Source organism: Ascaphus truei, chromosome 3 (assembly GCF_040206685.1).
Source record: "Ascaphus truei isolate aAscTru1 chromosome 3, aAscTru1.hap1, whole genome shotgun sequence".
NCBI classification, from domain to species: Eukaryota; Metazoa; Chordata; class Amphibia; order Anura; family Ascaphidae; genus Ascaphus; species Ascaphus truei.
This window is the reverse complement of record NC_134485.1, coordinates 7,056,466-7,072,144: the sequence shown is the minus strand read 5'-3', so window position 1 is coordinate 7,072,144 and position 15,679 is coordinate 7,056,466. Positions and strand designations below refer to the sequence as shown.

The window sequence follows — 15,679 nt, the reverse complement described above, 5'->3', positions numbered from 1 at the left end:
GGTAAATAAGGATTTTAATCAGTTAGTGTTAGGACCTGCGATGTTATGGTCATGCCTTGAAACTAGCTCGCAGGCTTACACCCTTTGGCCAAAGGGTTACCTAAATGATCCTTTTTTCAAGAGATATATAGGTATTTCACTGTGTATTTTTGTCACATTGGATGTTGCTCTGGACTTCTTTGTTTCTTGTTTTAAATGATCTTCCATGTTTTTTTAAATAATTTTTATATAAATAAATATTTATGTGTTACTGTCCCTTTAATACATGGGATTGCACTATGTGACCAATAACCAATCAGAGACTTTGATGGGACTTATAAAGCATGATGGGAATTTCAAACTTTATTCCCCGATGAAGTGGCAACGCAGCAATGACGTCATTGGGTGTGCACTCACTAGGCAGCTAGTCAGCTGTTGGAGATTCCCTCTCCTTGAGCGGACAGCTCTGCTTCTGGGACACCGAGCAGCTAAGAGAGACATGGGTAATTATCTGGGAGGATATCTTGTGCAACCTCTATGTATCTGGTGACCGGAAGAGTGAAGTCCTGATTTGCCACTTGGAGTGATGGTTTTTATATCCACTGCTTTAAACTATTATTCTTTTGTACATGTATGTATGTGTGTATGTCTTTATTTATATACTGTAGTGCCATTAATGTACATAGCGCTTCACAGTAGTAATACAGGTGACAATCATATAAATAATAAATAATTCAATTAACAGATCATGGGAATAAGTGCTTCAGACACAAAATATAAAATTTCGGAAGAGGATTCCATGCTCCGAATAGTTTACAATCTAATTGGTAGATAATGGGAGGGCATTCTGGTAAGGGCATCTGCAGGGGGTCAAGCTTTATGTATCATGTGTATAGAATTAGCTATGGTGCTACTCATATGCTTCTTTAAGCAAGTGTGTCTTAAGGTGGGTCTTAAAGGTGGATAGAGAGGGTGCTAGGCAGGAATTGAGGGGAAGGACATTCCAAGGTGTGGGGCAGTCAGTGAAAAAGGTTTAAGGCCGGAGAGGGCTTTAGATACAAAGGGGGTAGAGAGAAGACATCCTTGAGCAGAACGCAAGAGCCGGGCTGGTGTATAGTGAGAAATTAGGGCTGAGATGTAAGGATGAGCAGAAGAGAGTAAAGCTTTAAAAGTGAGGAGGAGAATTGATTATGTGATACGGGATTTGATAGGAAGCCAGGAGAGGGATTTCAGCAGGGGAGACACCGAGACAGATTTAGGAAAGAGTACAGTGATTCTGGCATCAGCGTTTAGGATAGATTGTAGGGGAGACAGGTGAGAGGCAGGAAGGACGGACAGCAGGAGGTTACAGTAATCAAGACGGGAGAGAATGAGGGCCTGAGTCAGAGTTTTAGCAGTCGAGCAACAGAGGAAAGGGCGTACATGCATATGTTACCTTTTTAACCAATACATATATACAAACTTCTACACTATGAGAGGTTTTGCGCTTTCTTTTTTTTTGCCCATGTAGATTGTGATGCCCTAACATCCCTTTAACAACAGCAGCAGACTCTCTGATCCCACAAGGGAAGTAGTATTGGAAGTGTCATTGATTTAATGATTTGTTATGCTATGATTCACAATACTGTATGTTTTTACACTTTACATTGCTCACTGCACTGATTCACTATAGATCACATATATTTACAGTATATAACTATACACATTTTATGCTCTTTGGACTTTATTGTTGTGACATCTACACTTGGCCAGTACCAGCGCAGCAACTAGAGCTCTGTATGACATTCATACTGAGATACATGTTTAACATGTATATCTACGCTCTGGTTAATGGCAAATTTGCTGGTTCGTTACTTGCATTGATGATACATTAAAAATATACATGATCATTGATACAGGCTTACTTTATTTAATTATGGTGTTGCAAAGGAACATATAAGGGGAGCGCAGATAATAGTGCAAACTGATAGAGCCAAAAATAAATCAGCAACCATCAGTGCACAACCTCAATCATACAAACAGATAAGGGGTGATGGCAAATATCATAAAAGTGGATGAAAGCTACTTACACGGCCCTGTGAAAGTGATGATCTTCAAATGGTATCTTTAGCCTTTTCTCCTGCTGATTGGAACTCTTGTGCAGTCCCCAGCTGGCTATTTCTCCCAGTACTGGATCAACAGTCCCCTCGTCAAAGGTAAGTTCCCCCAATCAGTGAGTAAGTATGGAGAGTGTATCAGAATAAAAACATATGTGTTTTATAATAAAATGCACATACAAACTCACATATAAAAGCTCCTTGGCAGTCACTGCTGAGTCCGGCACTTCCACGATCCATACAGTGCCCAGCTACCGCGTCCGGTCATCCGCTGGGAAACACTGTTAGCATGCAGACAGGACAGACAACTACGGTGGCTGCCAAGGTCCAAAATTGTCCCGTAGATTAGAACAACGCGTTTCGCCGTATGAACGGCTTCCTCAGGATCAATGTATTAGCTTAGTGTCCGTATTCTGGTTTAAATACCTTCCGCACCCGTTAGCATCAGGTGCTATTATCTGTGGACCTTTAACTTGTCTTCTGTTTCCTCAGAACTGATGTGATGTAATTGCTCATTAGGGTTTGCTTCAATTAACACCACTATACACTTGTGGTATCTTTGCGACTGTGGCGATAGGAGGTTAATCAAGCCATTAATAAAGGCATTATACCCGGCTGATTAACCCTAAATCGCATTGGGACTGAATGGGGTTAACTGAATGTGCACCACACTGATAGGTTTTCCCCTACACCATCATTCTTGTGCCCATTTTGCAGCTCAATCCCTAGCTGCAGTAATAGAGTTGTATGTGAACTGTGCCACTTGGTTTTGCAACACAAGGGGGAGCTGCGAGTGCTAAACCAAGCGCTGATTGAAGACGGGTGACTGTGTATGGGTGGCCGCTCTGCAACATAGGTATTAATTTCTAAGCTCTAGACCTCTTAACTGCAAAGGTCAATTGAATAAGTGGTTTGCGGTCTAGCTGAAGTGCTTTCTGTCAAAATGTATCCGTTACCTTGTTAGCTTCATAATTTGAAAGGGGGAAAGTATATTGATGTGAGAAGTAGGTGAAACCGCAAACACATTATAGCCCGTTCAATTAAATAAGCTAACTCGCGAGAGGAGTGAGCTAGCACTTTAATTTTTAGAGTGCAGCTAGGAATAAAGAACCCATACACACATATAAAGTTTCTAATAGTGGCATAAGCAGAACATACTTTATTAATAAACTGTGTTATACTGCTGGCTTTAAATGTGAAGACAGGAAAACTTTTTCTTTGAGCCCGGGAAAAATCCTTTAGCATGCAAATATGTTAAGGGTGAATGAACTGATTTCTCAACTCTGTACTTCAAAGGCACCCTGCAAAATGGGCGCCTCAATGTCTATGAGAAGTCCGGAGTTGAAAAGCCTCAGCAATCCTAGGTGTTAGGATGGCCGGGATATTGGGAGTGCCAGATACCGGTGTAAAGTATGGGTACTTCACACTTGGTGGCCAAACCCCAGACTCAGTGTCGCCAGGTAAGGGGAGGGTCCCAGTATGCTAAGCAGCCTAGGTGTGAAGTTAGCGCCTGCTCTGTGCAAACCAGGACGCAGCTTCTGCCTTTTCTGCAGACTACTGGCAAGTCGGGGATAGGTGGGAGAAATGTTTCCACGGGCAGGATTGGCTGTGCATGTTGGGAATAGGACCCCAAACCCTATAAAAATGCCCGCTGGCCTGTCCCAGTCAGATTCATCTGATTTAACAACGATTTGACCAAGTTCCAGCGTCAGCGGTTCTGGAGTGTGAGGGGTTAATAATATCGTAACCAAGGATCATCCCCCTCTTCTGGAATTCATTAGAGCTAAGGGTTCCCGAATGAACCCTTTAAGGACTGAACAAACTTTTACCTTTTGGCGGAAATATAGGGCTGGCAAGTTGCGCCCCATAGCCAGGAACTGTTACACGGATCATTGTGCGCACCCACTCGCATGCATGAAGGGATGCCCATAGACTTTGTTTCGTTCCAAGGACAATTGATTTCATTCCCCCATCCTAGTAAGTGTTTTATTGAGGGTATATTGTGAAGATTTGTGTGTCTGTCTGAAAATAAATAAATTACAATTTATTTGACTCAACTTGTGTGCTCAGTGCAGAATCCCGGTATTTATTTGTGTGTAATTCTTGGCCTCCGGTGACAGCGACCTCTGTGCCCTATGTGTGAATACTCTATTCTAAAGATCTAACCCTCACCAAGTCTGTGCTATCAATCTCAGTACCTGGGTCAAACCAGCCCTATGGGAAAAGTCACTCATTACCATATTGGCAGACTGTGGAAATAAATAATAAAAACCAAATACTAAATGTATAATAAAATGATACCCTTTAAAAGGGGGGTGGGAAGTTGGGGAGATGTTTGATGAAGGAAAACAATACCCCTGAACAAGGGTGAATGAAAATGCCTAAAAGCCTATCAATCAGAATAAACTGTGGCAGAAAATTGTTATTTGCAAATGTAAACATCATCTGCAATATACAGTTAATCACAGTGCTTGGATCAAACAATCTCTGTGGGGAGAATCATTAATATACTTCGGCACACTGGGGCATAGTATGCTAAATGGTAGTTTAAACAATGCCACTTTAACGGGTGAAAAACTGGGGAAGTGTAAGGTGCCATTGTAATTGAACAATAACCCTTTAACAGGGCATAAGACTCTAAATGGACCGTGGCAGATATATTTCTGTATATATTATTGACGCTAAAAAGCAACTCCAGGTACAACCCACTATTGCTATAATAGAAGTAGATAAGAAAATAATGAGCCATAAACCGCCCCAGACGATTGAGGCAAAAACCTAAGTGAATGGAATAATGAAGATATCAGTAATGAATGCTAATATCATAAAAGATCTATGGATCGCGGAAGTGCCGGACTCAGCAGTGACTGCAAAGGAGTTTTTATGTGTGTATGTATGTGCATTTTATTATTAAACGTATATGTTTTTATTCTGATACACTCTCCATACTTACTCACTGATTGGGGGAACTTACCTTTGACGAGGGGACTGTTGATCCAGTACTGAGAGAAATAGCCAGCTGGGGACTGTACAAGAGTTCCAATCAGCAGGAGAAAAGGCTAAAGATACCATTTGAAGATCATTACCTACACAGGGTCGTGTAAGTAGCTTTCATCCACTTTTATGATATTTGCCATCACCCTTTATCTGTTTGTATGATTGAGGTTGTGCACTGATGGTTGCTGATTTATTTTTGGCTCTATCAGTTTGCACTCTTATCTGCACTCCCCTTATATGTTGCTTTGCATTTTTTTTCTACCTGGGGGTCCTGGAAAGATTTCCGAGGGTTGAGCAGCAGTATTAAGGCTCCGAAGTAGTGCACCGGTATTTTGGGTGCATGTAGGGGTCCGAGTGTCACGGTAGTATTACAAACGTTTATTATTGTATTTTCATGGTGAGAGAGTGCCTTTGTCTTTCTGTCACATACTTCTGTATTTAATTATGTTATACTGCAAAAGCTGACAATATGATTAGGAAATATTGAATACACCTAGGTTTTGTGTCGGTTTCACGGTCTTAAAAGTCAGAACAATCAGATACAGTAACTACTGTAACAGTATTTTTGGTGAGTATGTATTATCCAAATGAAGTGCTCCATTGAATCTTGTAGAACTGAGCTTGAAACAATTGCTTAGTAATATACGTTGTAATTGATAAGGTTATCTGTTTTCTATGCTACAAGGAACCAACCAAGTACAGAACAATTATAGAGAAAATGTAATTATGATCTTCAATAAATAGTTTTTTTTCCTTTGATTTATTGCATAAATATGAATATAATGGTGTATTAGTCTGTCCTTCTTCCGTCATAATATCTGCCAATATACATTTTTTTTTGTTATTTATGTTATCAGTAGGAACCAGAAAAGGTCCATCCAGCACTGCACAAGCTTCCTCGAATAGGCGCACAGCCGGTATGTACCCAAAGATGTACAGTACTTATCATCTCAACATACAGAAAGACTCCATTAACATGTTGGAGTTTGAGAAGGAATTTGTGTTCTGTTCGTATCAGTCATATCGCACTACAACGTGATGATGCGTTTGAGTGATTGAGTTTGCAATGATGTTGACTGATGCTAGTTTAACGTAGCGCTTTACAGAGACATTTTGCAGACACAGTCCCAGCCCCATAGAGCTTACAATCTATGTTTTTGGTGCCTGAGGCACAGGGAGATAAAGTGACTTGCTCAAGGTCACAAGGAGCCAACTCCGGGAATTGAATCAGGTTCCCCTGCTCCAAACTCAGTGTCACTCAGTGTCTTTACTCACTGAGCCACTCCTTCGTGCATTATTCAGTCACAAAGGCCCAGACTATTTTAGCCTTGTCCTAGAGCTAAGGTCTGTGCCTGAGCATTACTATGCAACACAGTGTGGTGAATGATGAAGACAACAGCCCTTCAACCCCTGAATTTGTGCAAGAGCATGAAGACAGGGCACCCCCAACATCACCTGTTAAGAGTGCATGTGAGAACACCATCTGCTTTCTGAAGACTGCAAACAGGGAATGGCTGCTGTACTGGCTCTAGCACTTACAAATGCTCATATTCACACACGGGCCTCCTTCATCCTCGGGTCTACGGCACATTACGCATGCGCAGAGGCGTCCGTCGCGCTTGTGCAGAAGGATCCTTGGGCCTCCTGTGCATCTCGCTTGCGCAGAGGCCTCCAGCGCGCCCTCGCAGAGGTCTCTGGCACAGCACCAACACTTGGGAGATGGAGAACACACACACATACAGAGACACACAGAGACACACACACAGAGACACATACACACACACACATAGACACACAGACACATACACTGTAAAGACACAAAGAGACACAGAGGCACACACACAAACACACACAGAGAGAATCACACACACAGAGACACAGAGACACATACACAGAGACACAGAGACACATACACACACACACATACAGAGACACACATACACTGTAAAGACACAAAGAGACACAGAGGCACACACACAAACACACATAGAGAGAATCACACACACAGACACACACACACACATACACAGAGAGACAGAGAGAGAGAGAGAGAGAGACAGAGAGAGAGAGAGAGAGAGAGAGAGAGAGAGAGAGAGAGAGAGAGAGAGAGAGAGAGAGAGAGAGACACAGACACAGACACACACACACACAGACACACAAACAAGGATACAGATAGAGACACAGAAAGTGACACAGACAGAGACACACACAGAGACACACACACACACAGAGACACACAAACACACACACACAGATAAACAAACACACAAACAGACACACACACACAGAGACACACACGCACAGACATATACACACAGACACACACACACACAGAGACACAAACACACAGAGACACACAGACACACACAAAAAGGAATTCACAGTTAGTAAACATTAAGAAGTGTAAATAGCTAAAACAGGGGGTGTGCCGAGCATGCACGTTCTAAGTCAAACTTCTTTACGTTTTGTCACTGAAAGTGTGTTTCGATTTTTAATTAAAAACATCACCATCACAAATACAACTTCTGTGACAAAACAGTAACAAAAGACAAAGAAGTTTCACTTAAAATGGGTGTGCTCGGCACACACACACACTTTTTTTTAATACGCATGCATACTTTACTGTATATTAATCAATTAAGGTCATAATCAGCTTATTAATCATGAACTTAAGTTCGTAAAAAACAAGCCAGCAATTTAACTTAAATAGCTAATTACTACTGACTATATTGATAAATAACTGTACAACTGCAATGTAAACATAATTACATTTTTTAGACCTTTTTTTCAAAAATACACTAAAATCACATTATAATTTGTGTTGTCATGGGGGACGCTTGAAGTTAACTGTGGTTGAAATACAGTACATTGTTCTAAATCAAGTCACTACCGCAGTTTAGAAGTAACTGTAAATATGTAATGTAACCCTTCATGCCGGCTCATACAGAGTTTGCATCAGTGTCTCAAGTATTGAGTACTCAGAAGGAATGACCTTATTCAGGGTGCTGGAGTCGTGTGGCTGGGCAATGACGTAACAAAGATGGAAATGATGGGCACCAGGAACCTTTGTAGTACAAACAACACTCTTTATTTATTCCCCTTGATACTAGGACTCTTCTCACTCATACACACTATACAGTAGTATAGATATTCTCCTTTCCATTTCACTTGTCTCTACTCTTAACAGATGCATCCCCAGAAATCCCTCACTTAACACACTGGGGAGGTACAGTATGGACACTTGACTGGATCTCCTTCATTCCCCATTATGCATAACATTAATTACACTCTATCACTATGGGCCCCTTCTTGGGCCATGGCAGACTCACTTATCTCAAGGGGCACTGTCCCTATTTAGAACATAATAAATGGAGACAAGACTGTTTTATACACTCAGAAACATAGTTCTTACCTATATACACTAATGCTCCTCCACTCTTACTCTCCAGGAACTTCCCCTCGAGAAGCTTCTCCTTCCCACAGAATATATATCCCCTCTGATGGTCTTGCCTCCAGGAAACACAGGATAAGGCTTAGCTTATGTTGACTCTCCCCAATCTTGTGTTATAAGCAAAGTTTCACTACCATTAACTTACCGTACCATTAACCGCAAAATGGCCATGGGAAGTCCATTGGGGGTAACAGTAACATAACCCACAGATCTAATCCTGTTGTTGCCTCAGTTAAATATGTCAAAAGCCTATTTGTTTATAACGTTATTCATAGAAAAATTGCAATTAAAGTCATTGCCTTGTTCTGAGTACCAATAATGTTTTTTTCTATGCTTTGTTTGTAGAACCTGTATCTAGAACAGCTGGGGGTGATGTGAATTTCCCAGACAGAGATTATTCTGATATTGGCCAACAGACAAATAGTAAGGATAATTACACAATTTTATTTGTGATTTCTGTACTCAATAATAATGAGCAAATGTGGTGACCCGACCGCCTAGGCTAATACTTGAATAAATGATGAACCATATTTATGAACAATCTAACAATCAGGGTGCAAGTAGGAAAATCATGTTTATATTTCCAAATATGACCCCAGAAGGGTCAGAAAAGATCCTACTGATTGCATTCACTAAGGAAATATGTAAAGGGACCATGTGAGTCCAAGAGATCTGTGTCTCTGCCACAATTTGTGATACAGTCTGGGTAGACTATTGACTCAAACCAACCTCCTGAGGAGATCCACACAGGATCATAAAATGAGAACAATAACATTTTAATCGCATCAACATTTATGACCATAAAAATAATAGTCAGCTTTGTACAGTGATGTGATATTCAAATCCTCCATGGGGTGGCGGCACAGAGCTAAGTATTGGATCTGGTGTAACCTGTAACACTATCTAGGACAATCCTGTGGTCTATCTGAATGTGGTCACAATATATGTGGTGGGTATAAGTGAGTAACCACTCTCTAAATATAAATAACACAAAGCCCAGCACACACTGTCTTTAGATAATAGAACAAATGAATTTCATTTGTTCTATTATCTAAAGACAGTGTGTGCTGGGCTTTGTGTTATTTATATTGTATATTGGAGGTATTGGGTCCTCCGTAGTCTGTTGCACCCTGCAAATATTCTTTTGCCTTCTAGTGTGTGCATTTTTCTGTTCTGTTATATTCACACTCTAAATATGATAGGATATATAGTGTAACAGGACAGCACTATTGGTGTATCATATACTGAATCCAGGTGAGCAATAACGGTCCCTTCAGGACAGATAAATAAATATATTGTTAGATGTCAGAAAATAAATGATGTGATAACACACATAACCTAAACACAATAATTTGTATAGCCAGATGAGGTATAGCCAGTCGGTGGAATAATCGATATGTGCAGATGCAGCAGGGTAGTCCTCCTCTCCTCTGGGGGGAGCTGATGCAGCTCTTCTGACTTTATGCCGAGGTGTGGAAGCCATGTTGGTACTCCCAAATGACTTGGAGATTGCCTTGCCGGACATCTGTTGTTCTAAGGTGCCCAAGGGATAGGGTGTGACCAAGACCCTTAGGGGTGTAATTGTTCCCTGGGATAGGAGGAAGGGATTGTATTACTCTGTGTCTGCACTGTATTATATCAGATCATGCTCCAGTTGAATTTCATATGTATGATATACATAAGAAACCAACTAAAGGGACATGAAGACTAAATGAGTCACTACTAAAGATTCCAGAGGTCATCTCAGAGATTAGTAACGAGGGAAAAAATTATTTCCTATCAAATGATGGTGACTTCACCCTTTAGGTTAAGGCCCCGCTGCACCGCGATTTGCGGTCTTCAGGTAACTTTTTCGGCACGGGGGGCGGGCCAAAACGGGTCAGGGGGGGCGGGCCAAAACACAGCAGGTGTAGCCTGTGAAGCGGGCCCCGGAGGGAGATAATTGGGGGGGGGAGGGAGAGGGAGAGTTATGCATGGGAGGGGGGAGAAGGAGAGCTATGCATGGCTGCCTAACTCACAGACTTCCCTCCCAAGCCGCCTCCCTCCCGTACCCCCTTCCTCCTCATTGGCTGACGCGTGCACCACGTGATGCGTCAGAGCTGCAGAACACAAGCTGCTGGTAGCTCCGGCAGGCTGACGCGTCACAGCTCTCAGTCAGCCCTGTTGGAAGGAGGCAGCGGGGCAGGCACACATCAGGTAAGGGGCTGATGGCGCGGCCGCGCGCGCCGCCGACCGCAGCGGGGCCTCAGCCTTACACTATGGGAGGCCATAAGGCAGTAGTGAGAGGTAAACTTACAGGTGTTGCAACACATAGAAAGAGAGAGAGACAGAAACAAACTCTATCCTGCAAGAGAAGATAAAGACTTTAGAAGAGGCACATAAAACAAACCACAATATAACAATTGAAAAAGATTTACGGGATCTGAGAGGGAAATTCGATTTATGCCTGACTGGTAAAGTTAAACGGCATGGACAAAACAACATTTTTATGAGAAGGCTAACAAGGCCGATACAATGCTGGCCACAAGATTGAGGAAAGATAGGATGCAATCTATAATACATACAGTATCATCAGAAAAGAGGATGGGGTGTGTACAGCAAATCCACAGACAATAGCTAATGAATTCACCACATTTTATAATGATCTATATAATGGAAATAAAGTAGATAAAGGGAACAACACCAAGGAAAAACAGAAGAAATTTCTCAAGAAATTAACTTACCTAAACTCACATCACAGGACATAAAAACATTATTATTGTCAATAACTTTGAAAGAAGTTTCAGAAACAATAAAAGGGCTGAAAAATTCCAAGACCCAGACAACTATATTATGTTATAAAAAACTAGCTCACATACTAGAACCTCAACTAGTAAAGATTTTTAATAAAGCTTTAGCGGGAGAGAAGTTCCCACGAACAATGCTGGAATCAAAAATATTATTAATACATAAAGAGGGCAAAGACCCCACACAATGCAAAAGACCAATATCCCCGATTAATAATGATCTCAAAATCTTTTCCAAAATACTAGCCACTAGATTGAATAAGTATCTTCTCAACTGAAAGATGCAGACCAGGCAGGGTTTATATAATGTCGTCAGGCAGTGGACAACACAAGGAAAACAATTAACTTGATCCAAATAGCTAAACAGAATAACACGCCTTCAATGTTACTGTCTCTGGACGCAGAGAAAGCTTTTGATCGCATCGATTGGGGATATACTGTATGTTTGAGTGAGAGGCAAATTTCTGAAAGCTATATCCTTGCTATATGGGGAACCTACAGCTAAACTATGCTACCTTAATATGCAGACAGATAAAATATACATCAGAAGACAAGGATGCCCTTTGTCGCCCCTGCTGTTCGCTCTAGCGATAGAACCTTTAGCAGCTCAAATCAGGTCGAACGCGGATATCTGGGGGATAGAGGTAAAACAAAAAGTATACAAGCTGTCACTGTTTGCCGATGATATATTATTAACGATATCAAGACCCTTAACCTCTCTGCCAAACATATTCAATAATTTATCAGTGTTCCAAAAATGATCAGGGTTTAAAATAAATAATGACAAATCCGAAGCTTTAAATATAAACCTCCCACAGGAACAATTAAAGCTTATTAAAATAAACTTTGACTTCAAATTGAAGACTCAGGCCATAAAGTACTTGGGAATCTGGTTGACCAATACACAGGTCACTATATATGAGGCAAACTACCCAGCATTCATAAAAACATTGAAAAAAGAGTTAGAGGAATGGTCCAGGTACCATATATCCTGGATTGGTAGAGTAAACAATATTAAAAGGAACCTATTACCAAGAATCTTGTACTTATTCCACACATTACCAGTGCAGGTCAGGGCTAGGGATATACACGAGCTACAGACAAAAATCACAAAATGTATATGAAACAACAAAAAAAACAAGAATAAAGTTGTCCACACTCAAGGCATCCGAATCCAGGGCATCAGAAGGTTTAGCTCTGCCACATTTATTGCAGTATTATCAAGCGGCTCATTTAAGCCAACTGGTCCACTGGCATGCTCACAAACAGAAGAAAAAATGGGTGGAAATTGAGTCTGATATGCTCTCAAAGTCAACTATAGATATGATATTATGGTTAACAAAGAAAGAAAGACCTGAACTGACGATTTCTCTGGAATCTATCACACATTCACTAAAAATGTGGGACTCATTGAAATTTAAACATGGGCGTACCAACTTAAAATCTCAGATGACACCACTATTTGACAATCCTAGCTTTACCCCGGACATGGAACCAACACCGTTTAAAGAATGGAGCAAGGAGGGTATTACAAGGGTAAAAGATCTATGGGCAAATAAAGAAATTAAATGGTTTGAAACAGTAATGAGAGAAATTGGGCTACATAAATCGGCTTTCTTTAGGTATCTGCAACTGAGGGACCACATAAGAAGCAAAGGTCCATATAATGACTATACAGTATTAGAGGATATGTGCCTCTCTGGGAGGATAAGAAAGGCCTGATCTCAAAAGTATATAACATATTAGCAGTTGTTTAAACAGAGACTAAGATAAATCCAAATTTATGATTAAGTGGGAAGAGGCGTTGGGAGAACAATTAGATCAAGAGGAGTGGGATAATATATTTGAAGGGATTGCAAGGAGTTCCACGTGTCGTAATTAAAGAAAATGCATATAAAATACTCAACCAAAGGTATTACACCCCACTAAGATTGTCCACATTTTTCAGAAACATGTTACCCCTTTGCACAAGAGGGTGTGGTCAGCAGGGATCGTTTGTACATGTGTGGTGGACGTGTCCAAAGGTTACAATGCTATGGAAGGACACACATCGTATGACACAGGCAACTCTCGGGTTTGTCTGCCCCTTAGACCCCTGAAAAAAATGAAAATAAATTACTGACACATATATATACAGCCGCCAAATGTGAAATAGCTAAAGCCTGGAAACAGGAACAACAGCCAGCCCTAGAAGCAGTAAAAGTGAGATTATGGAGGGTCTGTCTTATGGAAAAACTGACAGGGATACAAAATGACACAGTTCATAAATTCTTAAATGTAGGGGAGCCATGGAGAATGAATATAGGAAATATATATCTTATTAGGGGAACCCTACACATTTGAAAAATACAGAATAGGAGAGTCATAAAAACCAGCAAATTAAAATAAAATAAATAAAAAAGTGTAACTCTTGGAATAATATCAGTGCAATGGGACCTGACCCAGTATAAAACATCATGGTGGTCCGGGAGGGTATTCCATATTCCACGAAGGTATATTAATATGTTTTTATTATCTGCTAGCAGGGGGAAAAATATTCTAAAAGCAATTACATTTTTTCTTTTTCTTTTCCCCCCTTCCAGTCTTATTAGTTGATTTTTTTTATTAATTATTTTATGCGTTGCCTTAACTGTGATGTCGTTAATGTTTTCCCAATTAAACATGTTACATAGGCATGTACACTACCGACACACTTTATTGAAGTGTGGTCGGTACCGCAAGCCGGGAAATCTCCCGGCTTGCTAGTGGCCGCCCCTCGGCGTGCCGCGCGTCATAGACGCGCGGTCACGCGTCATCGGGAGCGTGCGCCCCCTGCACGCGTGTCCAGGGGCTCCCCGAGGGAGCCCTGGTGTCCCGCGATCGCGGGACAGCGGCAGGGGGTTCCGGGGGACCCGGCGGACCCGGCAGCGGTAGGGAGAGCGCCCCGATCGGAGGGCGCTCTTCCGCTGCTTCGGCGTGCGCCCGTCACACTCGGGCGCGCGCCAGGCTACTGCTGCGGCACAGAACGGGCAAATGCTCGAATAAACTGTGCCGCAGCAGTATACAAATGTATGTCAACTAAAAGTAACACAACATCCTCTTTTAACCTGTATCCCATCCCCCACCTTTCTTAAAGAAAATTCAAATAAAGAACACATTTACAAAAAGCACTAGGTCCTGATAATCAATAGATTCTCTATCATATTTGGACGTAAATAAAAGACCCATATCATTCTCATTCAGTAATAACAAGAATTCCATCCATTTTTCCTCCCCTCCTTGCCAAATAAATATAAGATCATCAATAAATCTTCTATATAATACAATATTTTCTAATATGGGGTTGTTTTGCCACATATTACAATCCTCCCAAAATCCCTTAAAATCCAAAATCCCTTCAAAAGATTCGCAAAACTCGGTGCAAATTTAGTACCCATGGCCGTCCAACATTCTTGTCTGTAAGGAGCATTGTCTCTAATTAGAACATAATACATGGAGACGAGCCGGTCTTTTACAGAATCAAACTTCTTAACTATATACACTAACTTACTCTCGAGAAACGTCCCCTCTACAATCTTCTCCATTCTACAGTATATATATTTCCCCTGATGTTCTTGTCTTCAGGAAACACAAGACAGAGCTTAGCTTCTGCTGACACCACCCCCCCCCCCCCCCCATTAACCATTAACTGCAAAAAGGCCCAGGTAATTCCATAAGGGGGTTACAGTAGCATAACCCACAGATCTAATCCTGTTGTTGCCTCATTTAAATATGTCAAAAGCCTATTTGTTTATAATGATATTTGTAGAAAAAACAGTAATCACCAATAATGTTTTTCTATGCTTTGTTTGTAGAACCATCATCTACAAGAGCTAGGGGTGATGTGAATTTCCCAGACAGAGATTCTTCTGATATTGGCCAACAGACAAATAGTAAGGATAATTACACAATTTGTGATTTCTGTTCTCTTAACAATAATGAGCAAATGTGGTGACATGACCCCGCTCAGGCTAATACCTGAATAAATGATGAACCATATTTATGAATAATCTAACAATCAGGGTGCAAGTAGGAGAAACGTGTTTGTATTTACAAAGAAGGGTTAGAAAAGATCCTATTGATTGCATTCACTGAGGAAATATGAATAGGGACCACGTGAGTCCAAGAGATCTGTGTCTCTGCTACAATTTGTGGATGCAGTTTGGGTAGACATTTGAGTCAAAACAAAACCTCCTGAGGAGATCTACACAGGATCATAAATTGAAAACAACATTTTAATCGCATCAAAATTTATGACAATGACAATAATAGTGAACTATGTACAGTGATGTGATATTAAATTCCTCCATGGGGTGGCGGCCCAGAGCTAAGTATTGGATCTGGTGTAACCT

The 15,679-nt window shown here is 41.1% G+C and overlaps 1 protein-coding gene across 1 annotated transcript in view; it reads left to right on the top strand.

Annotated features, from left to right (window-relative positions):
- Positions 1-15,679, top strand: part of LOC142490607 (uncharacterized) — a 104,292-nt gene that overhangs the window by 22,048 nt on the left and 66,565 nt on the right. Inside the window, exons 7-9 of the mRNA XM_075593024.1 lie at positions 5,930-5,989; positions 8,869-8,946; positions 15,143-15,220. Of these exons, the coding sequence (XP_075449139.1) occupies positions 5,930-5,989; positions 8,869-8,946; positions 15,143-15,220 (216 nt within the window). The remainder of the gene's footprint in view (positions 1-5,929; positions 5,990-8,868; positions 8,947-15,142; positions 15,221-15,679) is intronic.